Raw genomic sequence first — 27148 nt, 5'->3', positions numbered from 1 at the left:
AGGGGGTGACTTTCTTTCTTTCTTTCTTTTTCTTGTGAGAGTCTTGCTCTGTCAGCCAGACTGGAGTGCAGTGGCACGATCTCAGCTCACTGCAACCTCCACCTCCCAGGTTCAAACACTTCTACTCCAGCCTCTTGAGTAGCTGGAATTACAGGGATGTGCCACCATGCCTGGCTAATTGTATTTTTAATAGAGACAGGGTCACACTATTTGACTAGGCTGGTCTCGAACTCCTGAGCTCAAGCGACCTGCTTGCTTAGGCCTCCCAAAGTGCTGGGATTACAGGCATGGGCCACTGTGGCTGGCAGCATTAGGTCGGGGATTTATGTGCTTCCATGGTGGACCTGGGGGTCTGGTTTTACTTGGCTAATTTATGGACTCATTCACTTTAGGGTCAATTTGGGCTCTTGCCCTCCACTTCAACTTCCGTTTCTCTCCATTTTCAAACCTCAACACCCTAATGCTCTTAGGTTGTCTCAATGTCTTCTACCAGAGCCAGGCTCTCTGGAAGTCCCTCTTGAGATGACCTCATCCAGTTCTCACTGTGTTGACTGTGTCCCCGCTAGAGACAGCTGCATCTGGAAGGGATTTCTTTCTTCTCACTGGTGCCATCAGGGTCCTTCTGTTTGTCTAGATAACAGGCCATTCTCTGCTCTCATTTTCTCTAATGCATTTGACTTTACTGACCCCAGAGGTTGAGCAACCTTTTGAGGACAGGGACACTGTCCTTCTCACCCGCAGAGGCTCCCTTTAAATATTTATAAAATGAATGCACATATGCTTCTTGTAGAAACCCTGCCAAACGCTTTACAGGATAATGCTTCTGAGGCAGCGTCATAGGAGCATTACCCTGCAAAGTGTTGGAGTCTGTTTCAACACCTCCCAATGATGCTCTTGGCTTATTAAGTTTGAGGACTGTGGTTCCTCCTTGCACACCTGTCTGTACTCCCTTGAGCATGGCTTCTTCAGCCCTTCTTCCTTCTACATTCTCTATCTAGCCCTCTGCAAAACAAAAGAACTTAGCTGGGCGTAGTGGTGTATGCCAGTAGTTCCAGCTGCTCGGGAGGCTGAGGCAGGAGGATTGCTTGAGCCTGGGAGGTTGAGACTGCAGTGAGCCACGATTGTTTACTAGTGCTTCTTCCTGCCTCCTAAATACATGTGTTCCACAAAGTGTGGTTCTAACCCTTCTTCACTGTAGTTCCTGGAACTGTCACCCTCTTTCTCATAGGCCTCCTTCTTCTTCCTGTTCCTCCTCCTCCCCCTTCCTCTTCCCCCACTTCTTTCTCCTTCTTCTCCTTCTTTCTTCTTCTTTTCTTGAGATGAAGTCTCACTCTGTCACCCAGGCTGGAGTGCAGTGAGGCAATCTCGGCTCACTGCGATCTCTGCCTCCCAGGTTCTAGCAATTCTCCTGCCTCAACCATACCCAGGTAGTAGTTTTTGTATTTTTAGTAGAGTTGGGGTTTCTCCATGTTAGGACATCATCCCTTATCACACAGTCCTGACACCTCTGCCATGCCTTGTCACTTCTAGACCATTGTGGTTCAGCTGCATACACCAGAATGCCCTCTAGACACCTCAGCTTGTCCCCAGAGAAATTCATCAACTTGTTCTTCCTCTTCTCTTTTTTTTTCTCTTTTTAAATCAGTGGCATCTGGCTGGATGCCGTAGCTTACGTCTGTAATCCCAGCACTTTGGGAGGCCAAGGTAGGCGGATCACTTGAGGCCAGCAATTTGAGACCAATCAGGCCAATGTGAAACCCCAACTGCATTAAAAATACAAACATTGGCCAGGCATGGTGATGCATGCCTGTAACCCCAGCAACTCAGGAGGCTGAGGCAGGAGAATCACTTGAACCCCCTGGAGGCAGTGGTTGCAGTGAGCCAAGATCTCGACACTGCACTCCAGCCTGGCCAACAAGAGTGAAACTCTGTCTCAAAAAAATAAAAATAAATGAAAATAAAATTGATATTGGCTAGTAAGAAAGACAAGTGGTTGTTCATAGGAAGTTATGCAATTGATCAATATTAACAATGATGGTAAACCAATTATTATTAGATTTACCATTTATTGAGTGGATATTGAGTGCTTTATACATGTAGCTTCTCCTTTAGTCTGAGCAGCCATGAGACTAGTACCAAAGGATGAGGCGTTCTCCTTCACCCCTTTAATGCCTCTCAAAGCTCTCTAGATGTGAGAAGGCTAGTGGTAATGACCCTCACTTTCTTTTTCCAACTTGCCAATCCCCTGCCCATATACCTCCCCTGAAATGTTGCAGCTGCTTAGCAAATGAGGAATTCGTTTGATACCTGGACGTGGTGGCTGGTGTAGCCAGGAGCTGACATCCTGTTCCTGGGAAGAGCCACGAGTAGGTCGCAGGTCACGTGCCAGCTAAGAGCTAACAGTGCCTGCCTAACTCCTGGCATTGTGCCTGGCGCTCAGCATTCAGAATATTCTCCCTGAATTTATGGAGCTTCCTGCAGTCACAGGCCAACCCTGGTGAGCAGGCGGGGTTCCCCTTGCAGCATTCCCTGATCTGTGGCCCTCAGTGGCATGTCCCTGAGTTCCCCAGCACTGACGGCAGGTATCTAAGAATGCCTTCCCTGCTAGTTCCTCCTTTTCCTCCCTACTGGTGATTTTTATGCACACAAAGTACCACTCTTTTAAATAAGATGCCTTTATTTTTATTTATTCTTAAAATTAGAGACCGGCTCTTGCTCTGCTGCCCAGGCTGGAATGCAGTGGTATAATGATAGCCTCCACCTCCTGGGCTCAAGTGATCCTCTTTCTTCAGCCTCATGACTGGCTGGAAGTACAGGTGCACAACACCACACCTGGCTGGGTATCAATCTTTATAGAGTTAGATTCAGTTGGGTTGTGTTTCAGCTCTCCCGTTACCCCGTACATGACCTTGGAACAGGTTAGCCTCCCTGAGATTATGTCTTCATTTGCAAAATGGAATTAATCTAGTTAATTAATGGAATTAATCTAGCAATCTCCTAGGGTTTCTGCAAGGATCAAATTAGCTCAGAAATGAAGCACTTTCCCACCTGCTGGTTGCAGAAGGGAGAGTATCCAATCCCTGGTAGCATTAGTTCTGCCCCAGGATAGCATTTCTTAAACAGCAAAGACTTCTTTTGCATCCCAAAATGCGTTACTGTAAGAACAAGTCTGTGCAGATGGAAAAGTCGATATAGAAATGGATAAACCAGAGGGACCCTGGGGTGGCAGGAGGACGAGGACAAGGACAAGGATTCTGGCCAAGTTGGAGGAAGGGCCCTGAAGAAAAGGAATCCCGAAGGACATGTGCTGGCTCACAGCAGCCAGGATATAAAAGCTAGGTGTGGTTTCCAAGGGCTGTATGGATTGCAAGCTGTCAGAAGATAGCTGTCCTGGGTGAATGCATCTGAGATGTCTTCCTACTCCCAGACTGATGAGAGTTTCTGTTTTGCCAGAATGACTAACAGGCAATTTTGTTTTGATATCTTTGAACTCCCTGAAGATCTGTGGGCATTGCAGTGGGATAGATGCAAATTCGAAATGACATGTTTGCAGACCTTGTATTTTGTCATTTGCAGAGGAACTGAAGGTCCCCCTGGAGGAGTATGTCCACAAACGCTACCCCGGGCTGGTGAAGGTGGTGAGAAATCGGAAGAGGGAAGGCCTGATCCGCGCTCGCATTGAGGGCTGGAAGGTGGCCACCGGGCAGGTCACTGGCTTCTTTGATGCCCATGTGGAATTCACTGCTGGCTGGTAGGTCATGAGCTGAAACTCAGGGGTGCTCAAGACCTGTGCTGTGGTTGAGAGGGGTGGAATCTGGGAGATGGGGTATTGCACCTGTCACCCGTAGGGGCATTGGAAGAATGGAGAAAGGCTCATTGAAGAAGAAAGTGATTCTATTGTCTGGGATAAAACAGGGAGCAGGGAGAAATTTGTCTGCCATCTGTTCAGTTCACCATCATTTGCATCTTGTCATCATCATCAAAATCCCCAGTGAAAATGATGTATCAGGCTGGGCATGGTGGCTCGTGCCTGTAATCCCCACACTTTGGGAGGCTGAGGTGGGTGGATCATTTGAGTGAATTCAAGACCAGCCTGGGGAACATGGTGAGACTCCATCTCTACTAAAAATACAAATTAGCCAGCCATAGTGGTGCATGCCTGTAATCCCAGCTACTGAGGAGGCTGAGGCAGGAGAATTGCTTGAACCTGGGAGGCGGAGATTGCAGTGAGCCAAGATTGTACCATTGCACTCTATCCTGGGTGACACAGAGAGATTCCATCTCAAAAAAAGAAAAAGAAAAGAGAAAAAGAAAATAATATCTCAATTAGACAGAATTCAACAGAATTCTTGCAAATGGCACAAGGCAGCCATATTTTTATTGTTCTCTTTTCCTTCTTTGCTGTTCTCTTTGCAGAAGAGAATGGTTAACTGTCATTGTGAGAAAAGAGATATAGTTATAATTCTAACTACTCACTTAAAGCTTCCCAGAATGTGTGGGATTATCTTTAACATCATTCAGAGGAAGGTGAAGTGGCCCTGATATTTTTCCAGGTGAAAGAACAGTATGTGAGAAATTGGTTGAGTGTACAGGAAGTAGAAGATTCTGGATGCACTAAGAGTAAGGCCACAAAAGTGCCAAAATCATGTTATAATTGGAATAGGACTTTCCAGTTTTAAAGCCTGGTCTGATGATTGTTGCTAACTAACCAATGATCCATCAAGTTGGAGGTTAAATGACCTGTACCCTGGATTGCTTAATTAGTAAGAAGCAGAGTTTGGTAGTTCACAAATGTGTTTATTTACACTCACTGAGGCTGTCTTGAGTAAGTGTTGTTCACTGTACTAGATTTGAAGAACCAACATCCCATCACTAATTAACATTAAAATGTCTGTTCTTCTTCATTTGCAACAAGCTCTAGAATCCTTTTGATGGCGGGATGAAAAGACAGTGTTTATTGTTGGAAACAGATGCTCGGTGCCACAAAGAGAAATCGGCACTGAGACAAAGGATCTCTCAGCAAGGCCATCTTTACTTCTTGCAGAAAGGGTGCTCTCACAAGCAGTCCTGCCACTTGAGTACGATGAACAAAGAAAAGCGGACATTATTTGTCTTTTATGCATTTGGGGCCGTCCTTACTGCTGTGTCTGATCTCCATTGGTTGGAGCCAGACCTCACAATCTAAAACTGAACCTGATTGGCCAATAACTTAAAACTTTCTTGAATAGTTAAAGGCAATGGAGAACAAAAGGAAAAGAGGAAGTCCAAATAAGGAAGGGACAGGAAATTGCTTCCGAAAGGACTTAGAAAAGTAATAGTATAAATATCTTGGTTAAAGTACAAGGTCGTAGAATGTACTACCTGCCTATGAGCTTGTCTAACAGCTGCATAGGATAGGGCTTAATAAAGAGTTATAAGCAAAAAGGAAGAAAGTTTTGAAGAAAGTCTTTAAAACAAACTATTATTTCTAACACTTAGGATTTATTCTTTAACAAGAAAGGAAACTTTGAAGAAAAACTTTTCTACTTCCTACATTTATGCACATGACCACATAAGAAATCTGGGGCCACTGATAACACTGACTTCTTCAACTGCACACTAGGGTCTGTTGCCATCTTAGACACCAATTTTCCCTCCTAGTATTTTGCTGTCATCAAACCCTTGTGACTTCCAGCTGTATGTCTTCTGTCCCCATCTCTCTCTGAGCTCCAGAGCCATTTATCACGAGTAATAATCATTCCCAAAGTGTGGTGCCTGGACCCACAGCATCTGCAGAATGTGGGAACTTGAAGAAATACAAATTCCTGGGCTCCACCCAGTCCCCTGAAATCAGAAGCCGTGCAGGTGGGACCCAGCAGTCTGTTGTAACCAGCTCTCCAGGGGACTCTGATGCATGCTCTAGTTAGACAAGCACTGAGCTATCATAGAAGCCTTCTGAACAGAGACATGTGAATGTTCTATCACAGCCTCAGGCTTGGCATACCTTGTCTTTTCCTTGGCACCATCGCGCCTCTTTTCTTTCCTTTCAAATTGGTTGGTCCCCACACATGCCCCTTTCCCTTGATTTTCCCCTTGCCATCATGTTACTCATCCAGTCAACCTCCAGCTCCAGCCAGCTTTGTCTGCTGTTTCTCCTATCTCCCTCTTTCTCTCTGTCTTGACCACCGCTCTCCCAGCTTGGCTCTTCCTTAACATTAGCCTAAACAAAAGTGGTCACTGCTGGAACTCATTCTTTTGACAGATACTTGCTAGATACCTGCCATATCCCTGGTGCTGTTCTAGGTCTGCTGAGCATATGGGCATTAGAAGATTTTAGATGCACAAAGAGTGAGGCCACAAAATGCCAAAATCATGTTAAAACTGGAATAGGATGTTCCAGTTTTAAAGCATGGTCAGATGATTTTTGCTAACTAACCAATGATCCATCAAGTTAGAGGTTAAATAACCTGTATCCTGGGTTGCTTAGTTAGTAAGAAGTCTGGTGCTGAATGATTTCTCAGGACTTTCAGTGGTAAGGCTGGAAGAGTCCTGCACAAACTGGGATGGTTGGACACTTGGGAATAAAAGCTCAGAGTTGCAAAGAAAATGAGCACTTATGCAAAGGATTTCTCAGCAAGGCAAATTTATTTCTGTGGAAGGGTGCTGCTTGCAGGGCTGGTTGCCATGAGAGCACCCTGAACAAAGAAGGGAAGAAATGTTTATTCCTAATGCAGTTTGTTTCTGCTAGTGTGTCCTGCCTCCATTGGCTGGAGTTGGACCGCACAATCTAAGTTGAACCTGATTGGCTAACTTGAAGAGTGCATGGGGTGTGCATAATGAGGAGGAAAGGGCAGTTTCAGTGGGAAGAGCCATTGCAGCAGGAGGGGTAATTTACAGAGTGAGTAGTAGATGTGGGCTTTGTAGATTAGGCTGGACTGGAAAGTTGTTTACTGAAACTAAGGCAGGGAGGCACAAAGGCTAAGGAAGTCTGGCCTTGAAAGCGGGGAACAAAGAACAAGGAAACTAAATAAATTAAGCTCTTTGAAGAGGAACTTCTTCTTGTGTCTAAAAGACGCTCAGCTGGGATTCAAACGCTGGCAGGTTTGGTGTCTGCCCTCAGGTCTACAGTCTAATTCCAGTCTCTGTAGTCTAATCCACTTATCTTCTAATTCTCACTGATTTCTGTGAATTTAGTCTTTGCCATTCAGACTCATTTTCCACACTTCTACCAGGTGGCATAGAATCCCCTTCGAATTAAAACTCCTTTGCGGCTCTTCGCTACGAGATAGACAGTGTGTCTCAATTTTACCAGGTTCTACCGCAATAATAATCTCCAGTCTCAATGACTTATGACAATACATGTTTCTCTCTTGTGTGCATGGCATGTCAGCTGTGGTTGTCTGGCTGTGGCTGTGCTTGATTTATCCTCTGTTCTGAGAGCCAAGGAATCCTCCCATCTAGGATATCCCATGTTGGTGGCTCAGGGAAAAGAACAGTGGCTGAACTTGGAAATGGCTATTACAGTTTCTTCTCTGATGTGACACTGTCACATTAGCTTGCATCCCCTTGGCAAACCAATTCACAGGTCCAGGTTAAGTGTTAATTGGAGGTTGGGGGAAGGAATGTCCCTCTCTAGGGAGGCACTGCAGGCCATTTGGTAATAGGCAGGACATCCCCAGGGAAGAGGAAGCAAATTATTGGGAACCATCATACATTGTCCCATGGACAGTGGGATCAGGCTTCTCAGCCACAGAAATATTATTGGAACCAAGGTCTTCTGCCTTCATACTCAGTGGCTCTTTCACAGCTGATGGATAGGCTGAACTAAATGCTTCTATATGCATGGCCTGGACTTGGATGGGGGTTCATCATGGTTCATCAGGGAGGTCAAGGAGCTTCAGAGTGAAGACATGAACTGGACCAGCTACATTAGAAACCTGCTTCTACCACCAGTTGTCTGTGTAGCCTGAGGCAAGCTACTTAACCTCCCTGGGCCTCAGTCTCCTCATTTGGATAATGGTGGTCATGATATTTACCTCATAGGATTATCTTGGAGGGTTGCATCAGTCAGCACATGTGAAATATTTAGAATGGTGCCTTGCACCAGCAAGTGCTCAGTAAAGGTCAGCTATGATTAGTTCATGAGGAAAAACAGTGTGTGTTCAGAGATTATTAGCAAAGGCAGCTGTGCAGTCATCGTGACTTAAATAAGGGGAGAAATGGTCTAAGAGTTGAGAGGAAGAAGTCCCATGGGAAACGTGGTACTTGGTCTTGGGAGCAGGTAGTGAGAGAGGTGGTACTTGGTCTAAGCCTCCTTAGGTGGCGAGGCTTTCTGCCAATAGCAAAGGGCATTCCCAGGGGAGAATTTCATGAGTGGAGACTTGGCCAGGGCCATGCTCCTAAGCCTGCCTGGAAGCCTTGGAAAATCAGTGCCATTTGGCTTCAGCTTATATGGTGTGTGCAAAAGTATTGGAAGCAGGTAATGGCCCAGGGTATATTTTATTGCTCATTTTAAATAGAAAGATGAGATAAGCCAACAGGTAATTCAATAGCTGCAAATGCAAAGAGATGGGCTGTCGACTGTGTGTTCTCATTATTCTTCCTGATAATGCAGAGGAATGGGATTTTCGCGTGACTCTGTTCCAAAGCCTGCATTCTGTTGTAAGCTGGGAGATTCATGCCCTGGCTTAGGAGAGAGCCATCTTCTCCTTCTCAAATGTGGGAAACTATCTCTTCCTGTGTCTGCCTCGGAGGCGAACGGTGGTGAAGGTGTCTGACCATCTGCTGTCTCCTAAGCCAGCCGGGCTACACCTTGAACCTGGAGCCAGATCCCTGATGAATGCCCGCTGCAGCCTGGAGCTGGGGAAGTGAGCAGGGCAGGATTCTGCCTGCCTTTGCATTTAATTAGTTTCCAGCCTTCTAATACTAACCAATTCCATTAGATCCCTTTTAAGAAATCAATTAAATAATCAATTAAAACAACTGAAGTAGTCACACACACACACACACACACACACACACACACACACAGAGAGAATGAGAGAGAGAGAGAGCGAGAGAGAGAGAGAGAAGCCAGTGAAATGCCTATTAAAACCAGGCCATCCCAGGCAGAAGTGACCTATTTTGGGAAAAGGAATTCAGTGGCAGCAGAAAAACAAGCAGTGTTAGTCAGTGCCCTGGGGGGAAACTGAGGACACTCTATAAAACTGTCAGGAGTGCAAATTAGTTCAACCATTGTGGAAGACAGTATGGCGATTCCTCAAGGACCTAGAAATAGAAATAGCATTTGACCCAGCAATCCCATTACTGGATATATATTCAAAGGATTATAAATCATTCTGTTATAAAGACACATGCACACGTATGTTTATTTTGGCACTGTTCACAAGAGCAAAGACTTGGAACCAACCCAAATGCCCATCAATGATAGACTGGATAAAGAAAATGAGGTGCATATATACCATGGAATACTATGCAACCATAAAAAAGGATGATGTCCTTTGCAGGGACACAGAGGAAGCTGGAAACCATCGTTCTCAGCATACTGACACAAGAACAGAAAACCAAACTCTGCATGTTCTCACTCATAAGTGGGTGCTGAACTATGAGAACACATGGACACAGGGAGGGGAACATCACACACCAGGGCCTGTCGGGGCCTGGAGGGCAAAGGGAGGGATAGCAGGGAGTGGGGGAATTGGGGAGGGACAGCATTAGGAGAAATATATAATGTAGATGACGGGATGATGGATGCAGCAAACCACCATGGCACATGTATATCTATGTAACAAACCTGCACGGTCTGCCCATGTACCCCAGAACTTAAAGTATAATAAATAAAAATTTTTAAAAACCTGTCATGCAATGTAAATCATAGAGTCCACTGTCGATATGAAAGTGAGACTTGGCACTTGCTTCGGAAGGAGACCCCACATTCTGAACTCTCATTCCAGGCTTTTCAGGCCGAAGCAGGCATCACTTCTGCCCATAAGGGTGAAGGTGTGAGCGGATTTCACACACTTCCCAGCCTAGGTGTGAAGCTGCAGGATCCAACGTGGGCGGGTCCCTGGGAACCTCAGTTTCCATCTGAGTTCCAGGCTTCCCAAAGCCCAGCCTTTTAGCCAAATGCTGTTCATTCCCTGTGGTCTTTGGAGTTGTGCCTCAGGAGAGGGAAGAGAGGTTTCATGTCTGATTCTCTGTGTTTCAGGGCTGAGCCGGTTCTGTCCCGCATCCAGGAAAACCGGAAGCGTGTGATCCTCCCCTCCATCGACAACATCAAACAGGACAACTTTGAGGTGCAGCGGTACGAGAACTCGGCCCATGGGTACAGCTGGGAGCTGTGGTGCATGTACATCAGCCCCCCAAAAGACTGGTGGGACGCCGGAGACCCTTCTCTCCCCATCAGGTCTGTGGCTGGTGAGCTCTGGTGGCCAGTGAGCCCCCAAATTCAAGGGTAAAAAGGAACCAGTGAGAGGCCAGGGAAGCCTGCCTTGGGCTGGAGGCCCTGTGTGCACACAGCTCTCCAGGAGCCGTGCGCGGGTGTCTCAGGATCACAGCTTTCCTGCAGAGGGAGGATGTTGCATTTTTCACCTTTATCTAAAGTTTTCAAGTGCAGCTTTCCAACGGCGATACCGAAAGTTTCAAAATGATAGTCATGTTCACACTTCTTTATTCTTCCTTGTATAAGAGGAGCTGTGTTCAGGAGCTTTTAAGGATGAAGTTTGAAAGTTATTTTTTCTGGGGCTATTTTATACCTGAAGCCTTGTACTGTTGCCATGTTTGCACTGTTGTCCATGATGCAGGATCGTAGAAAAGGACAAGCATGTGTGGCATTCTGCGGAACTGGAGGGCCGTGGGGGAGCTCTTTATGGCTCTTGCCTGGGTCCCACCCAGCTGCCCCTCTGGATATGGAGATCAATATCTTGAGGCATATCAGTTGCAAAACTCAAATAGAAAGGAAGTTAAGGTTGGGCATGGTGACTCATGCCTGTCATCCCAGTGCTTTGGGAGGCCACGGTGGGTGGATCACCTGAGGTCAGGAGTTCGAGACCAGCCTGGCCAACATGGTGAAACCCCGTCTCTACTAAAAATACAAAAATTAGCCGGGCATGGTGGTGGGTGCCTGTAATCCCGGCTACTTGGGAGGCTGAGACAGGAGAATCACTTTGAGGTGAACCCGGAAGTTGGAGCTGACAGTGAGCTGAGATCATGCCATTACACTCCGGTCTGGGCAACAAGAGCAAAACTCCATCTCAAAAAAAAAAAAAAACAAGGCGGTTGAATGCCTTAGGTTGATTTCGATGGTATATGAGTTTTCTCGCTGCTGTAACGAATTTCTGTGAAAATGATGACTTGAAATAGCACAGATAGATGCTGCTGCAGTTCTTGATGCTGTAAGTTTGCAATGAGCCGATGGAGCTAAAATCAAGGAGGACTGGGTCCCTCTGCGGACTCTCAGGGAGATCCATCTCCTTGCCTTTTCCAGCTTCCAGAAGGGAATCTGGAATCATCTCCCCATCTTGAGATACTGAACTTAATCACATCTGCAAAGTCCTTTCCTAATCTCTGGAACCTGTGAATGGACCCTCATTTGGGAAAAAGTGAAATGATGAGAGTGTTCCCTTATCCCCTTTGCAGGGCATGTGGCAGGGGTGTGGCTTGCTTCTTCAGTGCCCCACTGCTCAAAGCCCTAGGGGCATCATGCAGATGGGCAGGTTGCAAGGAGCATTTTTGGGCTCTGACCCTGTGGCAGTGTCTAGGGTTGAGTGTTTACAGCTCCTGAAGTCCCAATGGGCATGTATTACAGTGTGCTCTTTCAGCTTTGCCATCTGCAGGCAGGTTGTGTTCATCAGCTTAGTTAGACCCTCTGCCTTATCACAAGAACAGAGGGCTTTCTGTATCCCAGGTTCTTGCCCTAGTGTATCAGAAAAGCCAAATCACATGTGGACTTGGAGAATGAGCACAAGGTCTTCTTGAGTGGTGGAGGTAGCTCTCAATGAGAGGGATGGGGAGCCGGAAGGGGGATGGAGTGGGAAGGTGGTCTTTCCCTGGAGTTGGGTAGCCCAACTGCCAGACTCTCCTCTAACTACCCCCGGCCTAACTCCCCTCAGCATCCATGTCATTCTGCTGTTGTCTGTCCGTGTGTTCTTCTGCTCCTCTCAATGTCCAGCTGCCTATGTCTGTGCCCACTACGGTCCCAGGTTTTTATGGGCACAGGATGGGGGGTTGTGGTAGGCCAAAAGGCAACCTTTTGAGTGCGAAAACAGAAATAGCTGTCCTCCTTTAGGTCTGTGAGCACAGGCCTGAGGGTGGGGTTATCACCAGAGTCCCTGCCTTCTCTAGCCAGGACTTTCCTGCCTCCATCCATATCAAAAGGCCTTTTCAGGTGTGATGTGGAAATCCTAATCTCTGGAACCTGTAATTGGTACCTTATTTGGGGAAAAGGGCTTTGTTGAAAATCCTCTGATCCCAGATTTATGGTTCAATATGTTATGTGAGTTCTACCTGAGGGCCAAAGTGACTCTTAAAATCATGGTTCTGTCCTAAGTTGGGAGAGGCAGGAGAGGCCTGTGTGCCTGGCTCGGTTTTAGGGTTATGCTTGTTGGTGTTTAGTAAGATAGTAAGATAGAATAATAGAGTAGGGATGAATGAAGAATTTTTACAGACAGTCATAAAGTTCTTTCTCAGTTTAAAAATTTGTGATTAACGAGTAACAGTTTAGCTAGGCCCAGTGGCCCACACCTGTAATCCCAGAACCTTGGGAGGCCAAGGCAGGAGTATCGCCTGAGTTCAGGAGTTTAAGACCAGCCTGGGCAACACAGCAAGACTCTGTCTCCACTGAAATTGAAAAAAGAAATAGCCAGGGTGGTGGTGTGCTCTTGTAATCCCAGCTACTCAGGAGGCAGAGGAGGGAGTGTTGCTGGAGCCCAGGAGGTTTAGGCTGCAGTGAGCTGTGATCGTGCCACTGCATTCCAACCTGGGCAACAGAGGGAGACCCTATCACAGATTAAAAAAAAGAGTGAATTTTGAGAAGTTCTGTTATTTTCCTGCTCATACCAAAAGCTGAAAAATTACATTTGAGTAGAGCCAGCCATGGGCAAATTTTTACAGCAGAGAAAGTAAGCTATCCTATGTTTCAGTTCCTACCCCACTGTTAATCACGCAGTGTTTCAGGACCACATCCTTGGCTATCTGCAAAAAATATTAATACTGTAAGATTAACTAAAGCAAAACCTTCAGAGACGTTTGAGCCTTAATGGTGAGTGCTTGAAGACATGTTGACCTTCAGATCACAAAGGGATGAAACTCAAATGATGGACTGACAGACGGTGAGTTTCACATGTTGGCTGAAAGATGTTTTCTCTCAAGTGTCCACACTGACACTCAGGAGGCCAGCCTCCAGCCAGGACTGATGACAGAAAGGGGGTGTGACTGTAAGTGTTAACGACAGAGGAAAAGAAGTGCTTTAGTGGAGTACCTTCGGATGCCCAGCGGACATCCGTAATGACTATCTGAGTGTGTAAGGCTCCAAGCAAAAAGTTACCTTGTATTTCATGAGTTACGGTAACATTAACAGATGATTAATATGCACTTTAAAAAGACTCAAGAAAATAGTCATGATCATGAGTCATTAATATTACATGCATCTCTGATGTACAAAATAGAACCAAATGCCAATTATCTCTTTTTAATGTGTCTTAACTTACAGAATGCTTAATTTGTTAATAGTTGATGGGGATATTTAATTGCATGGATGAATTTTTATGGTCCTTCTGAAATTATTAAGCAGATACAATATGCTTTCTTAGACATGAGGACATGGCAGTTTCTCTTTCTTGCTGTGATGCCAAAATTTTGATAGTTACAATTTTACTCCAGTGAAAGATGAGTCGAGGAGAATGTTTTATCATCCAAATGGTATTACATTAGATGCATCTTCAGATACTAAGACTTCCTGGTACGCAACATAATATAGGAGATTTGCATTAAGGGAATGGATATTCCTTCTGTTGCAGTTCCTTTCTATATATAAATACCTCTTCTGTCCTGCCTGCTAAATAGCTATTTTCTCAGGTTTTCTCTTTGTCCTCCATTCTTCCTTGTTTATACCAGCGTTTCCAGTATAGCAAGTGTGTGAGTGCCATTAAAGAGGGCAAAGGCCGGATTGTAAGGGTAAGAGGTGGGGGAATGGAAGAACACAGGTCCTGCCCGAGGGGGCAGCTGCTCCCTTTCACCATGTTAGCCAGGATGGTCTCAATCTCCTGATCTCACCAGCTCTGCTTTATGGTGATGGGGGTACATAGGGCCAGCGTGGCCATGTCTTCAGAATTTTAAGAGAAGCCATAAATCTAGAGCCTTTGTGAAATCTCCTACCTTCTAAATGTTGACAATAAACCTCTCTTCTTCAAAACGACAAGGACCCAACCACATGTGTCTATACTGCCTTTGACCACCGAGCCCCCAGAACTTGATCTTGCCTTTGCACCCAGCCCCTTGGAGACCTCTGTGGTTCCCACGATAGCTTTCATTTATGCATCTTGCACTGACAGTGGGTATCTGTGGTATGTATTGTGGGTGTCATGGAGGGTGTATTAGCTCTTGAACTGCTATAAAGAAATATCTGAGTCGGGGTAATTTATAAAGAAAGGAGGTTTAATTGGCCCCGGGTTCAGCCGGCAGTACAGGAGGCATGGAGGCTTCTGCTTCTGGGGAGGCCTCAGCAATCTTATAGTCATGGCAGAAGGGGAAGCAGGTACATCTTACAAGGCCAGAGTAGGAGGAAGAAGAGACGGAGGAAGGCCCCACACACTTTTAAATAACCAGATCTCATGAGAACTCTATCATAAACACAGCTCCAAAGGGATGGTGCTAACCTATTCATGAAGGATCCACCCCTAGATCCCGTCACCTCCCACCTGACCCTGCCTCTAACACTGGGGATTACAACTCCAATTCAACATGAGATTGGGCAGGGGCACAGAGCCAAACCATGTCAGTGGGGCTAGGGGATTTGGGGAAAGTGTCACTCAAAGCCATAGGAGCAACATGGCCAGACTTCCTGGAACTCCAGTTAAGCCTGTAGAGATTCCTCTCCAGTTGTGCCATTGTGTGTCCATAGCCCTTTGTTCATCTGTGTGAGAGTTTGTGCAGCACTGAGCCCCTTCTTGCCTCTGTGTCGAGAAGCTTCTTAAATCTACTGTCTTAAGCTCTGATTGTTCTCCAAAGATGACTTCCTTTCTGTTAGGCGGTTCTTGCATTGCTACAAAGAAATACCTGAGGCTGAGTAATTTATCAAGGAAAAAGGTTTAATTGGCTCAGAGTCCTGCAGGCTGTACAAGCCTGGCACTGGCATTGGCTTGGCTTTTGGGGAGGCCTCATAGAGCTTTGACTAATGGCAGAAGGTGAAGTGGGAGCAGGCACATCTCACCACAAATGCAGGAAGAAGAGGCTGGGCACAGCGGCTCACACCTGTAATCCCAGCACTTTGAGAGGCCGAGGTGGGCCAATCACCTGAGGTGAGGAGTTCAAGACCAGCCTGGGCAACATGGATAAACCCTATCTCTACTGGAAATATAAAAAGTAGCTGGGCATGGTGACAGATACCTGTAATCCCAGCTACTCAGGAGGCTGAGGCAGGGGAATCACTTGAACTCAGGAGGCAGAGGTTGCAGTGAGCTAAGATCACACCACAGCACTCCAACCTGGGTGACAGAGCAAGGCTCTGTCTCAAAAAAGAAAAAAGAAAGAAAAAAAGAGATTGGATAGTTAGAAAGACAAGCTGTTGTTCATAGAAAGTTATACCATTGATCCATATTAATAATGATGATAAACTGATTATTATTAGATTTACCATTTATTCAATGCATATTGAGGGCTTTATATATAGCTTTTCATTTACTCTTTTTTGTATGTGTGAGATGGAGTCTTGCTCTGTTGCCCAGGCTGGAGTGCAATGGTACAATCTTGGCTCACTGCAACCTCCACCTCCTGGGTTCAAGTAATTCTCCTGTCTCAGCCTCCCAAGTAGCTGGGTGCGAGATACCATTCCTGGCTAGTTGTGTTTGTTTGTTTGTTTGTTTTTGTAGTTTTAGTAGAGATGGGGTTTCACCATGTTAGCCAGGATGGTCTCAATCTCCTGATCTCATAATCCACCTGCCTCAGTCTTCCCAAAGTGCTGGGATTATAGATGTGAGCCACCACACCCAGCCTGATTTACTCTTAGTAGTCATAAGGCCAGTACCAAATGATTAGGCAATATATATATTTTTTCAATGTCTGTACCACATTGGGGCATAGGCAATCTGAACCTCCAGGCTGCTTTCTCAACCCCATGCAGGCAATGGCTCCCTTCAGCTGGCCTCTCCCAGGCACTCTCGATTTCTGCCTTCTTGTTTGCCCTGTGTCCTGTTATTGCTGGAGTCTCCATGCTCTGGTGAGCCACTGTCTAGGGCAGAGGTCCTCAATCCCTGAGCTGTGGACGGATACTGGTCCTGGTCCATAGCCTGTTGGGAACCGAGCCTGTGAGTGGTGGGGAATATCAGGTGAGTGAGCACACAAAGCTGCTTCTGTATTTCCACCCACTCCCAATCTCCCATGTTCCCACCTGAGTGTGGCTTCTCATCAGATCAGCGGTGGCATTAGATTCTCATAGGAGCACAGATCCTATTGTGAACTGCACGTTTGAAGGGTGTAGATTGTGTGCTCCTCATGAGAATCTAATGCCTGATGATCTGCAGTAGAACAGTTTCATCCTGAAACCGTCCATATCTGCCACCCCCATCCATGGGAAAATTGTCTTCCACGAAACCAGTCCTTGGTGCCAAAAAGGTTGGGGACTGCTGGTCTAGGGCATCCCTTCGGGTTTAATTGATATTGTTGTTTTTAATTGTGGCAAAATAGATGTAGCACACATTTTACCATCTTATCCACTGTAAAATGTGAGATTTAGTGACAATAAGGACATTCCCAATGTTGTGTAAGCATCTCCATGATCTACTTCCAGAGTTTTCTTATTCTCCCAAATAGCGACCCAGTGCCCATTAAGCAGTCACTTCCTGTTCCTCCCTCCCACCAAGCCGTGACAGCTGCCGATGTACTTTCTGTCTCTATGTCTATGGGTTTGCCTAGTGTGGACATTTCCTGTAAGTGGAGTCCTATAGAATGTGGTTTTTGGTTTCTGGCTTCTTCCATTAGCATACAGCTTCTTCCATTAACATTCAGAAACCCATTGCATTTCTTGGCAGACATCCTTTTAAGGTGGTTGCAAGTCCACATTCCTTTGGCAGGTTCCATATCTGGTTTCTGGGATTTGCACACCTTTGTCCCTCTTGGGTGGAAACATGGTGAGACTGGGTTGTAGGATGCGGGGGAGTCTCAGCTCCTTGATAGGATGTGTTCTTCCAGGCCCTTGGTCCCTCACTCACCCAAGAATGTGGGAGAGGACCCCACTGGGCACAGTGAGCGCATGTAAGTAAATATCAGACCCCGAAGAGTTTTGCAGAAAGTGATTTATTTAGGCAGAGAGAGAGAGAAAAAGGAGAAAGAAATAGAGAGCGAGCTCCCACACTGTCATGAGAGGTGATCCAGAAATGCAGTCTGCCCAGATGTGGGAGAGGGGGACTTTTAACCTGGAAATTATTCCCACCCCATTCAAGTTTTCTGTCCTATGAAAGGAGTTCCTTTAAACTTCTGCTGGAGTGATTGATCTTTGATTTCTGGCATCTGATTGGTTGTTTGGTCCACAGTCCTTCCGTAGCTTGTCACAGGCTTTTCTAAACAAAGGAAGCTCACCTGGGCAGTCTATCTTCTCAAGTGTGCGAATGTTAAACAAAGACCACTGAGCTCCCAGGTGCAGGCATGAAAGAAGGCAGGTCGGCATGTCACTGGGAAGTTCTTGCCTTTGAAACTACGCCCCTCATGGACTCAAGGAGAGAATACATTCCCTCAATGGCTTCCCTGACATAGGGCTCCCCTGTGCTCCACAGGCCCTGTTCCCCTTCCTAAGTGTGGGTCACACCAGTGAGCATGTGGCTCCACTTCCAGGGACACCAGCCACTAGGCTTGGGGTTAGATGGTAGGACTCTCCCCCCTCCCCTGGAGTACAGCTTGCTTCTGGGAAACCCTCTGATACCTTCCTCTCCCAGACTCCACTTACTTATCCTAAATCCTCAGCTAATCGGTTTGTCTATCTATTGAAATTTTGCAAGATCTCTTTGAATATAGCATCTATTGTCAGAATGTCTTCAGCCCCATTGTGGACATGAAGAGCCCTGTTTTAACACAGTACATACATCTGAAGGCATGGAACGGGGTGAAATGGAAAGTCTGAAGACAGAAAGGAAGGGGTAGGGTTGATTGGGAAAGAAAGATCCTGAAGAAGGAGGCCTGGGTGGGCTAAGGCCACGAAGAGTGGTTTGGTCTTGAACAGTAGGAAGGGCAAGCTCACGCTGTCTGAGTCACATTTTTCCTTGTGAACAGGAGAGAAATTCACTTGCTGAGAGTGAGAGCTGGGCCTTGGGTAGGAGGCTCCCAAAAAGGGTTAAAGGTCTGGAATCATTGCCGAGAGGAATGAAGATGGGTGAATTCACCAAGAGCAGAAAAAATAATGGCTATTTCAAGGTGCAACGAATCTAAATTCAACAAAATTTCCAGCAGGATTCTGTTTTTAAGTTATTTTTACTTTTAGAGTTATGATCTCGCTCTGTTGTTCAGGCTGGAGAGCAGCAGTGAGATCTTAGTTCACTGTGGCTACCTCCAACTCCTGGGTTCAAGCGGTACTCCCACTTCAGCCTCCAGAGGAGCTGGGACCACAGCCATGTGCCACCATGCACAGCTAGTCTTTTAATATTTTAATTTTTTTGAGACAGAATCTCATTCTGTCTTCCAGGCTGGAGTGCATGGTGCCATCTCGACTCACTGCAACCTTCACCTCCTGGTTTCAAGTGATTCTCCTACATCAGCCTTCTGAGTAGCTGGGATTAAAGGTGTCTACTGTCACACCTGACTAATTATTGTACTTTTTTAGTGGAGATGGGGTTTTATCATGTTGGCAGGACTGCACCTCAAGTGATCCAACCGCCTCAGCCTCCCAAAGTGCTGGGATTACATACGTGATCCCACTGCACCTAGCTATAAGGTAAAAAAACAAGTTTGAAAGTCAGGGGTCTTGCTATGTTTCCCAGGCTGGTCTTGGATCTGTTGGCCTCAAGCAATCCTCTTCCCTTGTCCTCCACAAAGCCCTGGGATTATGAGCAAGAGCCACTGCACCTGACCCCAGTTGTGCTTTGTTATAAACTCAGATTTTCTTATGCATGACATTATGTGTATATATGGGGGGAGAATTAGATGTAGGATAAGAATGAAAGAGCATTTATTTAGCCTGAAGACACCTAGGTTAGGTGCACCATAAGTTCATGCAAACCTGGCTTAGCTCTGCGGCCTTCAGAGAACTTTTGCTCAAGCTTAAGAACTGCTGATCTCTACTGTTGTCTCCAGCTGCAAAAGCCTGGGACTTTCACCATCAGAGGGAAGGTGCTAAAGGGCCACTGATGGGACCTTTTTTTTTTTTTTTTTTTTTTTGAGATGGAGTTTCACTCTTGTTGCCAAGGCTAGAGTGCAATGGCACCATCTTGGCTCAATGCAACCTCTGCTTCCTGGGTTCAAGCAATTCTCCTGCCTCAGCCTCCCGAGTAGCTGGGAACAGGCATGTGCCACCATGCCCGGCTAATTTTGTATTTTTAGTAGAGACAGGATTTCTCCATCTTGGTCAGGCTGGTCTTGAACTCCCGACCTCAGGTGACCCTCCCACGTTGGCCTCCCAAAGTGCTAGGATTACAGGTGTGAGCCACAATGCCTGGCCGGGACATTTTACAGCATGTTACTTTAAGCGAACTGGCTGAAAGCTGAGTCAGGCGTCTTCTATAAAGTGACAGTGTTTCCTCTCTGCTCTATGTTATGTGGTCCTATAATTAGTGACATTACTCATTAATAACTAATTCAAGGCAATGGTTAACAATTAACAATCCTTAATCCAATATGTAATTTGATAATAAATTATAAGGTACAAGTGCTGTTAGAGCCTGTTAGATCACTTTAATTGAAAGGGATGCCCTGGATATATAGTCGCTGGGATCTCAAATTCTGTGCACAGATGTGTACAAAGGGAGAAGGTTATATTTTCTTCCCTAGAGGAATATGACTGGCTTACAGAGGAGGACAGCTCTAAGAGAAGAAATCAGACTTCTTTAGACTTTAAAATAGAGGTATCTTTCCTATGCATCAGCAAATATATTTTAGGAGCCAATTGTGTGCTCAGCTTTGAGGTAAGCATTTTCAGCAGGGACAGTATTGGTAAATGAAATGATTCTCCTCTCCTGAAAGAGTTCATGGGCTGGCTGGTGACACAGGCTTTCAAATGCGTGTGATAGCACTTCAGTGCAAGGACATGTGGAATCGTGGAGGAAGGAGGGAGTTTGCCATTGGAGCAGATGGAAAAATTCATAGCCGTAACTAACCCTGGACTGTTCTATGTGCTGGGTACTGTTCTTGTGTTTTGCACAATACAAATCTATTTACTCCTCATTCTCACCCTATGAGATGAGTTTTTTTTTTTTTTTTTTTTTGAGACAGGGTCTTACTCTGTTGCCCAGGCTGGAGTGCAGGGGTGCTATCTCAGCTCACTGTGACCTCCACCTCCCAGGTTTAAGTGATTCTCCTGCCTCAGCCTCATGAGTAGCTGGGACTACAGGCATCCTAACCTCAAGCGATTCACCTGCCTCAGTCTCCCAAAGTGCTGGGATTACAGGTGTGAGCCACTATGCCCAGCCAAGATGAACATTATTATATTCTTTCTGTGGGCAGAGCTGCTGAGGCATAAGTTGAGCGCCTTACCCAAGGTCATACACCTGGTATGAGGTGAAGCTGGTATTCGTGTGTGGTCAGGCCCAGTCTGTGCTCTTAGCTGCTGTTCTCTCTTTTCTGGAAAAGATGTGACTAGCTGGGCCTTGCAAGCTGGAGGAGATTTTCACAGGCTGAGAACATGGGAGATAACCCAGTGGAGGGTATAGTTGTGAAAATGAGTGTGTTTGGGACCTTCAAGCCCACTCTCATGTTTCATGATGCAACAGGAGAACTCTCGAAACTCAGAAAAGCTATAAAATCATGGTTATTATTTGCTAATGATGAGAAGATAGAGATGAAAATCAGCCGGCTGGGTGCCCTGGCTCACACCTATAATCCCAGCACTTTGGGAGGGCAAGGCGGGAGGATCACCTGAGGTCAGGAGTTCGAGACCAGCCTGGCCAACATGGTGAAACACCGTCTCTACTAAAAATACAAAAAGTAGCTAGCTGGGTGTGGTGGTGCACACCTGTAATCCAAGCTACTCAGAAGGTTGAGGCAGGAGAATCACTTGAACATGGGAGGCGGAGGTTGCAGTGAGCCGAGATCACGCCATTGCACTCCAGCCGGGGTAACAAGAGCGAAACTCCGTCTCAAAAAAAAAAAAAATCTGCAAAGATGCATGGAAAAGTCCAGCAGAAGCCAAGTGCAAGCTTCCAATCGTCCTCTTCCAGTGGAGTCATGCGGACAGGGTGATTTGCCCAGTAGTGGCATGTAACAACTTGTTTAAAGTGCTCCTAATCGGGAAGCTCACATGAGCCTTTGCATCCTGGGTTTTTACTGCAGGTCAGTCACATAGGCACGGAGAGCCTTGTGTGACTGTCCTTGGCTAATCACCTTCCAGCCCTCGCCCACCAGAAGTTGAACTGCTGTGGCATGGTCCAGGGCCTCCGCCTGCAATGACACTCTTATCAGGGAGGATATTCCAAGGGCTTAGAGGTTGTCTCGCAGCAGTTGATCCAGGGCCAACTGCTTTGGATTGTGTGGGGTTTGGGCAACCCAGGCCCTCTGAGTTAGCCCTTTACTGCACAATGAAGATGACGTGCTTAGTGTCTTATGAGGATATTGAAAGTGGGAAATAGACCTTAAAAAACAGAGGAAAGGGGTTGGGTGCGATGGCTCTGGTCTGTGATCTTAGCACATCAGGAGGCAGAGGCAGGATGATCACTTGAAGCCAGGAGTTCGAGGCCAGCCTGGACAACATGGTGAGACCCCATCTGTATTCCTTTTTGTTGTTGTTGTCCAGACAGAGTCTCACCCCATCACCCAGGCTGGAGTGCAGTGGCGTGATCTCGACTCACTGCAATCTCCACCTCCTGGGTTCAGGCAATTATCGTACCTCAGCCTCCCGAGTAGCTGGAATAACAGGCATCCACCACCAGACCTGGCTACGTTTGTTGTATTTTTAGTAGAGATGGGGTTTCACCATGTTGACCAGGATGGTCTCGATCTCTTGACCTCGTGATCCACCCACCTCGGCCTCCCAAAGTGCTGGGATTACAGGCGTGGGCCACCGCTCCCAGTCAGTTTTTAGTATTTTTAGTAGAGACGGGGTTTCACCATGTTGGCTAGCTGGTCTCCTGACTTCAGGTGATCTGCCCACCTTGGCCTCCTAAAGTGCTGGGATTACAGGAGTCAGCCACTGTTCCTGGCCCCATCTCTATTCTTTAAAAATATAAAATAAAAATAGAGGAAAGATGGAAGACTATTCAGTCTTCATCTGGAAGTCTTCATCTTCCTGATAAAAGCGTGATATGCTGTATTGGGGGCCCTAAAAGCCAAACGGGGGAGCCCAGACTCACTCTACTCATCATCTGAGGCAAACTAAAGATGAATAAAAAGCCAGTTGGGAGAGACAGAAAGTAGAATAGGCCTGGTATGGTGGCTCATGGCTCACACCTGTAATCCCAAGGCTTTGGGAGACCAAGGTTGGTGGATCACCTGAAGTTAGGAGATCGAGACCAGGGTGGCCAAAATGGTGAAAACCCATTCTACTAAAAATGCGAAACTGATCCAGGAGTGGTGGCAGGGCCTGTAGTCCCAGCTACTCGGGAGGCTGAGACAGGAGAATTGCTTGAACCCGGGAAGTGGAGGTTGCAGTGAGCTGGGAGAGCGCCCCTGCACTCCAGACTGGCTGGCAGGGAGAAACTCCGTCTCAAAACCCAAAGAAATAAAATAAAGTAGATTAGTGCTTTCCCACTACTAGGGAGTCACCCCCATCTGTGGAGGAGGGAAAGATAGAGGAGTGACTGAAAATGACCTTGGGGCTTTGGGGTAGAAGTGATCAAAATTGAAAATTGATTTTTGTGATGGTGTATAACTCTCTGGCTGTACTAAAAACTATCGGCTTGTACACGTCAAGCAGGTGAGTTGTATGGTCCCTGAATTCTGTCTCAGAAGCTGATGGCCATCGGAAGATGGTGGATGACCAGTCCTTCAGCAGGATGAAGACAGGTTGGATATCCATTCTTGGCTCACAATGGCCTGGAATGTTTCTCTCTGGTTAACCTGAGATCTTGCCTGTCCCTTCTTTTGTCAGGGGAGCACAGAGTACAGCGGGTGATCGAATCAGGGTCAAATTTTAAACCAGCAGAGTTCGCCATGGCAGAGTCCTGAGTAGGAATTTAGAAACCAAGTGTGATGGTTAATGCTGAATGTCAACTCGATTGGATTGAAGGATGCCAAGTATCATTCCTGGGTGTGTCTGTGAGGGTGTTGTCAAGGGAGATGAACATTTGAGTAGGTGGACTGGGAGACGCAGACCCACCCTCAATCTGTTTGGGCACCAGCTAATCAGCTTCCAGCATGGCTAGAACAAAAGCAGACAGAGGAACGTGGAAGGACGAGACTGGCTGAGTCTTCCGGCCTCATCTTTCTCCCGTGCTGGACGCTTCCCGCCCTCGAACATCAGACTCCAAGTTCTTCAGCTTCTGGACTCTTGGACTCACACCAGTGGCTCGCCAGGGACTCTTGGGCCTTCAGCCACAGACTGAAGCCTGCCCTGTGGCTTCCCCACTTTTGAGGTTTTGGGACTCAGACTGGCTTCCTTGCTCCTCAGCCTGCAGACGGCCTATTGTGGGACTCCACCTTGTGATCCTGTGAGTCAGTTCTCCTTAGAAAACGCCCCTTCATACCTCCATCTCTCCTGTTAGTCAGTCCCTCTAGAGAACCCGCACGAATACACCAAGGAACATTCTTGGCAAAGGTTTAGCATCACGCAGACCAGACCAGCTGAGGCCACTGACCTCCCTGGGCCTGGCGTAGAATCCTGGTCAATTGCAGCATGTTGTGGGTAAGGTCAGGTCGAAGGCTGGTACTTCTCCTTGGTGTAGCAAAGTAGAGTTCATAAAGCAATCCCGCCAGGGGCCAAGTGAGTGCTGTCACATTTCAGAAAGAGAAAAATCACAGTGAAGGGGATAGACATTCTCCCCCTGCTTTTTCCCCTTGTCCTGCTGGTCTTCCAATAGAAAAATGGCCTATTCACTTTCGCCACCCATGGGGTCTGTGTCTTTAGGGATGTCACTCACTTGTTGTGTAAATGTGTTTTTAAGTTTCTTGTCCTTAAAACTTCACCAGCATTGAAAGGTGTATTGTTCTACTCATAGAATATTTCGATAATGAATCTTTTGGTCCCTTAAATGAAAAGCACTGATTATAAATGCTCTGAAGCTGTGGCACGGGCTGTTGTAGATACTCAGTGTTTCAGTTAATAGAATTCTACTACAGAAGCAAGACATGGAGAGATATATGGTTACAAAAAAAAACTCTCCACAGAATTCTGCTTGATTTCTTCAGGGGACCAGTCTGGAGAAGGCTGGTTGACAGAGGGTGTAGGTTCAATGGAGGGAGTTCGCATCCACTAGAAGAGGCATTGTTATAAAATATTGCTCAGGAATATGGACAGATGTAGTGACTCATGCCTGTCATCCCAGCACTTTGGGAGGCTGAGGTGGGAGGATTGTTTGAGACCAGGAGTTCATGGCCAGCCTGGGCAGCATAGCAAGACCCCATCTCTACAAAAAAATTTTCAAATGAGCTCTACGTGGTGGTGCATGCCTGAAACTGCCTTTGCAAAATTCTGACTGAGACAGTGAAAAAGATCTAACCTAAACAACTCCATCTTGCTTCCTTTCTTCCTTTTTTCCTTCCCTTCCTCCTTTCTTTCTTCTTTTCTTCCTTCCTCACTCTGTTGCCCAGACAGGAGTGCAGTGGCACCACCCCAGCTCACCGCAACCTCCATCTCATGGGTTCAAGTGATTCTCCTGCCTCAGCCTCCCAAGTTGCTGGGACTGCAGGTGCCCGCTACCACCCCCAACTAACTTTTTGTATTTTTAGTAGAGACGAGATTTTGCCATGCTAGGCAGGCTGGTCTCGAACTCCAGACCTCAAGCAATCTACCTGCCTCAGCCTCCCAAAGTGCAGGGATTACGGGTGTGAGCCCCCACACCTGGCTCAGGAGACCTGTTTTCTAAGACAGATTTGAACCACAAATTTTGATACTCAGTTTACTTCTCTGTAAAATGGTGGATTTGGACTAGATGTGATGTAGATACTGTATTAGTCAGGGTTCTCTAGAGGGACAGAACTAATAGGATTATATGTAGATATATATGAGTTTATTAGCTCGCATGATGACAAGGTCCCACAGTAGGCCATCTGTCTGTAAGCTGAGGAGCAAGGAAGCCAGTCCAAATTCCAAAACCGAAGAACTTGCAGTCTGATGTTTGAAGGCAGGAAGCATCAGCACAGGAGAAAGATGCAGGCTGGGAAAAGCTAGGCTAGTCTAGTCTTTTCACAGTTTTCTGCCTGCTTTATATTCTAGCCGTGCTGGGTGGTGCCCACCCCGGTTGAGGGTGGGTCTGCCTCTCCCAGTCCACTGACTCAAATGTTCATCTCCTTTGGGAGTACCCTCTAGACACACGCAGGATCAGTGCTGTGCATCCCTCAATCCAATCAAATTGACCTCAGTATTGAGCATCACCGATGCGTTGGATGAGATGCCTTCAGGTTCCTCATTTGTGAAGGGGTAGTAACAGTACTGTCCAGTGGGATTGTCATGAAGACTAAATGAGATAATACATGTAGAATGCTTACAGCGGTCCAGGGCGCATAGTAAGTGCTCTAGGAATAAAAGCTGTTCTTGTCGTCATGTCATTAGAGCAACCGTCTGCAATGGCAGTCTTGCTCCTCGTTTTGGGAATACTGTAACTCTCTTCTTATCTGGTCGAGGTCATACAACTCAATAGTTCTATCAAATAACTTGATCATTGGATTATCCCGCATTTGTATCCTACACATGAAACAGACTCTGGATGCTGATAAGGGAGAAACTGTTTTTTGTTTTTTTGGTTGTTTGTTTGTTTGTTTTTGAGACAGGGCCTTGCTTTGTGGCCTAGGCTGGAGGGCAGTGATGTTGTCATAGCTCACTGTAGCCTTGACCTCCCAGACTCAAGGGATCCTCCCACTGCAGCCTCCCATGTAGCTGGGACCACAGGCATGCACCACCACTGTGCCTGGCTAATTTTTAAAAATCATTCATAGAGATGGATCTTGCTATGTTGCCCAGGCTGGCCTCAAGTGATCCTCCCACCTGGACCTTCCAAAGTGCCAGGGGTGAGCCATTGTGCCTATCCAGGCTTTGAGAGACATTTTAAATGCCAACAGGTTTGCACAGAAAATAGAGGACTCATATTCTTCAAGCCACTCTCTTCAGAACGCTATTCCTATGAAATGGGAGTGCACTTAGAGAATGGTGAACGCCTTGGTTTTGGGTGAAACGCATGCTATTTCTTGACATCACCTAGGTACCTTCTGCACCAGCCTGGATTGATCAATATTTCTTTTTGCATGATACACCAATATTGCTGCTAGATAGCTTTCCTTTGGAAGCAAAATTCCCAGGCAGTGCCCTGGAGCCAGAGAAGCATTTGCAATGTGAACTTCCTCTGCAATGACAAGCGGAGAGACCTGCCTCCATCAACTGACATGCACTGTGACAGCTCCCAGCGGCAGGTAGATTAATCTGAATAATGTCAGAATGACTTTTCTCCTCCCTTGTAAAGAGGTTCAGTGTTGCCGGCTGCCAAGGAGCAGACACGTTTTATTTTAAATTTAAGGATTCTTAAAAATGGAAGACACTTTACCTCTGAATTAAACGCTCAGTTTCTGAGTTATTGCTGGACATAAATAGGGAAGCAGCCATCCCATTAATTTTATGGAGCTGATCTGGGGGGAGACAGGGCAGTAGGCTTCATAATCTTCTGTTCGAGCT

At 46.4% G+C, this 27148-nt stretch overlaps 1 protein-coding gene across 2 annotated transcripts in view; it reads left to right on the top strand.

The window, feature by feature from the left end:
* The window catches only part of GALNT17 (polypeptide N-acetylgalactosaminyltransferase 17), a 568205-nt gene that overhangs the window by 270168 nt on the left and 270889 nt on the right, over nt 1–27148 (top strand). For both annotated transcript variants that reach the window (XM_002743912.6, XM_078354172.1), the window contains 2 exons: nt 3577–3751; nt 10187–10384. In XM_002743912.6, the coding sequence (XP_002743958.1) occupies nt 3577–3751; nt 10187–10384 (373 nt within the window). The remainder of the gene's footprint in view (nt 1–3576; nt 3752–10186; nt 10385–27148) is intronic.

This window comes from Callithrix jacchus, chromosome 2 (genome assembly GCF_049354715.1).
Source record: "Callithrix jacchus isolate 240 chromosome 2, calJac240_pri, whole genome shotgun sequence".
NCBI lineage: Eukaryota > Metazoa > Chordata > Mammalia > Primates > Cebidae > Callithrix > Callithrix jacchus.
The sequence above is the reverse complement of the archived record's forward strand: the minus strand, read 5'-3'. Positions and strand labels throughout refer to the sequence as shown.